At 39.3% G+C, this 5065-nt stretch overlaps 1 protein-coding gene across 1 annotated transcript in view; it reads right to left on the minus strand.

The window, feature by feature from the left end:
• Positions 1-1038, minus strand: part of LOC109224331 (uncharacterized mitochondrial protein AtMg00810-like) — a gene marked incomplete at its 5' end in the record, with an annotated part of 5715 nt that extends 4677 nt beyond the window's left edge. Inside the window, one exon of the mRNA XM_019388917.1 lies at positions 4-1038. Within this exon, the coding sequence (XP_019244462.1) occupies positions 4-1038 (1035 nt within the window). The remainder of the gene's footprint in view (positions 1-3) is intronic.

Consider the following 5065-nt stretch of genomic DNA (forward strand, 5'->3'; position numbering starts at 1 on the left):
AACATTTATGTGCTTGGTCCTTTTATGATGAACAGGGTTCTTTGTCATACTTATAGCACTAGTGTTATCACAGAATATTGGTATGCATCCCACTTCTATACCAAAGTCTACTAATTGTTGTTTGATCCACAGTAGTTGAGCACAACAAGAAGCTGCAGCCACATACTCAGCTTCAGCAGTAGATAGGGCTACTGAATTTTGTTTCTTGGTAGCCCATGATACAAGACATGAACCAAGAAAGTGAGCCATACCTGAGGTGCTTTTTCTATCCACTAGGAAACCTGCATAGTTAGCATCAGCATAACCTACTAGATCGAAATTACTACCTTTAGGGTACCATAGGCACAATTCAGTAGTCCCCTTCAGATATCTCAATATCCTCTTGATAGCAGTCAAGTGAGACTCTTTAGGATTAGCTTGAAAACGGGCACAAAGTCCTACACTGAAAACAATGTCAGGTCTGCTGGCAGTAAGATACAAGAGTGAACCAATCATACCCCTATACAACTTTTGATCAACTGATGAACCAGGTTCATCAACATCTAATTTAGTGGCAGTTGCAATAGGTGTATCTATTTCTTTAGAGTCTTCCATTTTAAACTTCTTGATTAGTTCTTTTGTATACTTCTGCTGATGAATCATGGTTCCATTTGGACTTTGTTTGATCTGCAAGCCTAGGAAGAAATTTAGTTCACCCATCATACTCATTTCAAACTCACTTCCCATTAATTTTGCAAAGTCCTTACTCAACCTATCAGAAGTGGCCCCAAATATTATGTCATCAACATATATTTGTACAACAAGGAGGTCTTTACCTTTTTCCTTTAGGAACAAAGTGCTGTCAATTTTACCTCTTTTGTACCCATGCTCCAGTAGGAATTTTGATAGTCGTTCATACCAAGCTCTTGGGGCCTGTTTGAGCCCATATAGAGCTTTGTCCAGCTTATACACATGCTCAGGACATTCCTTGCTTTCAAATCCTGGAGGTTGTTTCACACACACTTCCTCCTTGAGGTAGCCATTTAAGAAAGCACTTTTGACATCCATCTGATGGAGAGTGAATTCCATATGTGCTGCAAAGGCAATGAGGAGTCTGATTGCCTCTAGTCTTGCAACTGGGGCAAAGGTCTCATCATAGTCTATCCCTTCCTCTTGGCTATAGCCTTGGACTACCAATCTTGCCTTGTTCCTTGTGACAGTTCCATCTTCATCAAGTTTGTTCCTAAAGACCCATTTGGTACCAATGACTGATCTGTCCTTGGGTCTAGGAACTAGGTGCCAAACTTGACTTCTTTCAAACTGGTTTAGCTCATCCTGCATTGCATTTACCCAATCTGCATCCTGCAAAGCCTCAGAAATATTTTTAGGTTCAATAATAGATAAGAAGGCATCAAAAGCACACAGATTCTTTAATTGTGATATGGTTTTGACTCCAGAAGTTGGATCAGTGAGAATGTTCTTAATGGGATGAGAACTTTGATACTTGTGAGGCTTTACAACCAACTGGCTTCTGCTGGATGTTTCATCAATTTGATGAGGAACAGGTTCATGAGCAAGTTGTTTTAAGGGGTTTATGTCAGTTCCCTTTTGATTTCTTCCCCCTGTCAGGTTGCCCTGTAAGGATGAACCTGTTCCATCACTTGTTCCTTCTGCAGGTACCACTTTGACCTGAGCTGATGATTCAGCAAGATCTTTGACTAGTCCAATGGCTTCATGTTCTTGTTCCTGTCTCTCAGAAAGAATGTTAGTTTCATCAAATACTACATGCACACTCTCTTCTACACACAATGTTCTTTTATTAAAAACTTTATAAGCTTTACTATGTGAAGAATATCTGAAGAATACTCCCTCATCAATTCTGGGATCAAACTTTCCCCGAGAGTCTTTTCCATTATTGTGCACATAGCACTTGCAACCAAAAGCCCTAAGATGGGATATGTTTGGTTTTCTCCCTTTAAGTACCTCATAGGGAGTCTTCTCTACTAGTGGTCTGGTCATGCATCTATTTATGATGTAGCATGCAGTGTTTACAGCCTCTGCCCAGAAACTGTGAGGTAATTTGCTAGATAATAACATTGTTCTGGCCATATCCTCAAGAGTTGTATTTTTCCTTTCAACTACACCATTTTGTTGTGGAAACCTAGGGGCAGAGAAATTATGATCTATGCCATTTTCATCACAAAATTCAGCAAACATAGAGTTCTCAAACTCAGTTCCATGATCAGACCTAATGGATGCAAGTTGATTTCCTAATTGTTTCTAAGTTTTCCTAACAAATGCAGAGAACATGTCAAATGCTTCATCTTTAGAGGTTAGAAATAAAACCCAGGTGAATCTGGAATAATCATCAACTAGCACCATTACATATTTCTTTCCACCTCTGCTTATGGTTATCATTGGACCACATAGATCCATATGAACCAGTTCCAACGTCTTGGACGTACTCACCATTTTCTTGGTTTTAAAGGATGTCCTTACCTGCTTCCCCCTTGCACATGCCTCACAGACTTTGTCTTCCTTGAATTTGATGTTAGGTAAACCTACAACCAAGTCCTTGGAGACTAATTTGTTTAGCTGATTCAGACTAGCATGACCAAGTCTTTTGTGCCATAGGAGGGGATCATTAACCAACACGCTTAAGCATGTGAGTTCATTTTCTGAAAGATTTGACAAATCTACAATGTAAATATTGTTAACTCTTTTTCCCTGCAAAACAAATTTGTCAGTGATGAGATTAATCACAAAGCACTTGGTGGAGGTAAAAGCTACAAGGTTACCTCTGTCACACAGTTGTGACACACTTATTAGGCTATATTTCAAACCATCTATCAGGTACACATTCTCTATGGAATGAGAATCAGTCTTGCCTACCTTACCAACCCCAATGATCTCACCTTTCTTTCCATTACCAAAGGAGACATTACCTCCTTTTAAGTCCTCAAGTGAAAGGAACTGGTCCTTGTCCCCAGTCATGTGTTTTGAGCAGCCACTATCCATATACCATATTTGGCTCTTCCCTTTCACTTGAACCTACAAAATGAAATCAGGGGTTAGTCTTAGGAACCCAAACCAGTTTGGGTCCCTTTCTATAGGCAAAAGGATGGATTAAATTCCTTCTTGCCCATTCAGGCAATTTATTCTTTTCTTTAACAAAAGACTTGTTCCTTTGACTGGCCTTCTCTTTTTCATTGCATTCATATTTGTAATGGCCAGTCTTGCCACAGTGTGCAGATTTTATTTTCAGGAAGAGTGAGGTACTTGCTTTTTGGATCCCATTTAGGAGCTTGAGTTCCATATCCAAGTCCTCTTTTGTTACTGCTATGATGCTCTTGCAACCAAGAGAGAGCATCAGATGCTTTGTTCCACTTGCAAGTTCTGTCTAGTTCATGTTTTACCCTTCCTAGATCTTCTTTTAAGATTTTGATGAATTCATCTTTCTTATATAATTCATCCTTCATTTTTCCTAAATTTTCTTCTAGAGTAAGATATGTGTGATCAGCTATCTTCTTTCCTGTTTCTAATTTCAGTTTCAGATTTTCAGATCTAAGTTCTAGGACACTGTTGTCAAGTTCAAGAACCTGGTTCTTCAACTCAGCATTTTTGTTATCACTCTCATTTGCCCTAGACTCTAGACTTTTACATTTAGCTTTTAAAATCACACATTCCCTAGACAGAACTTCCTTTTCATTATTAATTATCTCAGACTCATCAATGAAGTCTGTTAAGAATTCAGCTAGCCTTTCTTTAGACAAGAATTTGATCTTGTCTTTGAGATGAAGAATACTTACCTCTTATTCATCCTCTAATTCTCCAATGGCCATTAGAGCTTGATCCTCCTCAGCTTCATCTTCAGAGTCCTCATCTGATGTTTCTCCCCAAGCAGCAACCATAGCCTTAGTTGAACCTTTGTTTCTTTTTGGTTGAACCTGTTCCTTCTTCCTGTTTCTTCTTTCAGCTCTTTCTTTCTTCCACTCAATCTCCCATTGAGGATAGTTTTTGATCATGTGATCAGTCTTACCACACTTGTAGCATCCTTCATTGATCTGTTTCTCCGGAGCTCTTGTTTTGTTGAAGTTTGTACTTCTTGAAGCACCCTTTCCTCTCATCAGATACTTCTTGAAATCCCTAGTGATCATGGCTACTTCATCATCTTACCAAATCTGCACCTTCAGTGATTATGAGAGCTAAACTTCTCTCCTTTTTGGGGTACCCATCTTCATTGTTTTGTCTCCTCATTTCTAGGCAGTTAAAGTTCCCAATTAGTTCATCCAGCTAAGGTAGCAATATTCTTGGATTCCTGAATGCGAGTGATCTTGCTTTCCAAAGTGACTGGCAAAACTCTTGTCAGAATCTTTTCACCTTGTCTTCTTCAAGGATGGTCCTTCAAATTTAAGCTCATGTCAGAGTAGTGAATCTAGTATACATTCTCCTGGATAGTTTCTCCTTTCCTTCATAGTGAAATTCTCATATTGAGAATACAGAAGAGTTCCTCTTGAACTTTTCACTTGAAGTATTCCTTCACAGAGCCACTTGTAGAGTGTTCCCATATTTCCTTAGCAGTTGTACAGCTTTGAATCCTGCTGTACTCATCTGGTCCTAGACCACACACTAGCCACTTCTTGGCTTTAGCATTTTTCTCCCATTTCTTCAGATCCTCAGCAGTACAATCAGCCCTTGTTTTTGGCACATCAATTCCTTCTGCATTATTCTTAGTGGTAGCTAGGGGACCATCAGTAATTATATCCCAAAGTTCATAGTCTTCCCCTATGATATGATCTCTCATTCTGTTCTTCCACCAAGAGTAATACAAACCATTGAAAAGTGGAGGTCTGGCAGTGGATTGCCCTTCCCAGTTCCCAGGTGGTGCACTCATTTTTGATCTTCTCCTAAGGTGTTAGCCTCTTCAAGGATAACCCGCTCTGATTCCAATTGATGTTTTAGACGTCAATACCACACAAGAGGGGGGTGATTTGTGTGGTACCTAATTTTTGCACTAGAAGAACCTGGTTCTTCTAGGTGTTCTAACTTCTACTGTTTGCGAAATTAAAATACAGAAATAAAGAAC

This window comes from Nicotiana attenuata, chromosome 3 (genome assembly GCF_001879085.1).
Source record: "Nicotiana attenuata strain UT chromosome 3, NIATTr2, whole genome shotgun sequence".
In the NCBI taxonomy this organism is placed as follows: Eukaryota; Viridiplantae; Streptophyta; class Magnoliopsida; order Solanales; family Solanaceae; genus Nicotiana; species Nicotiana attenuata.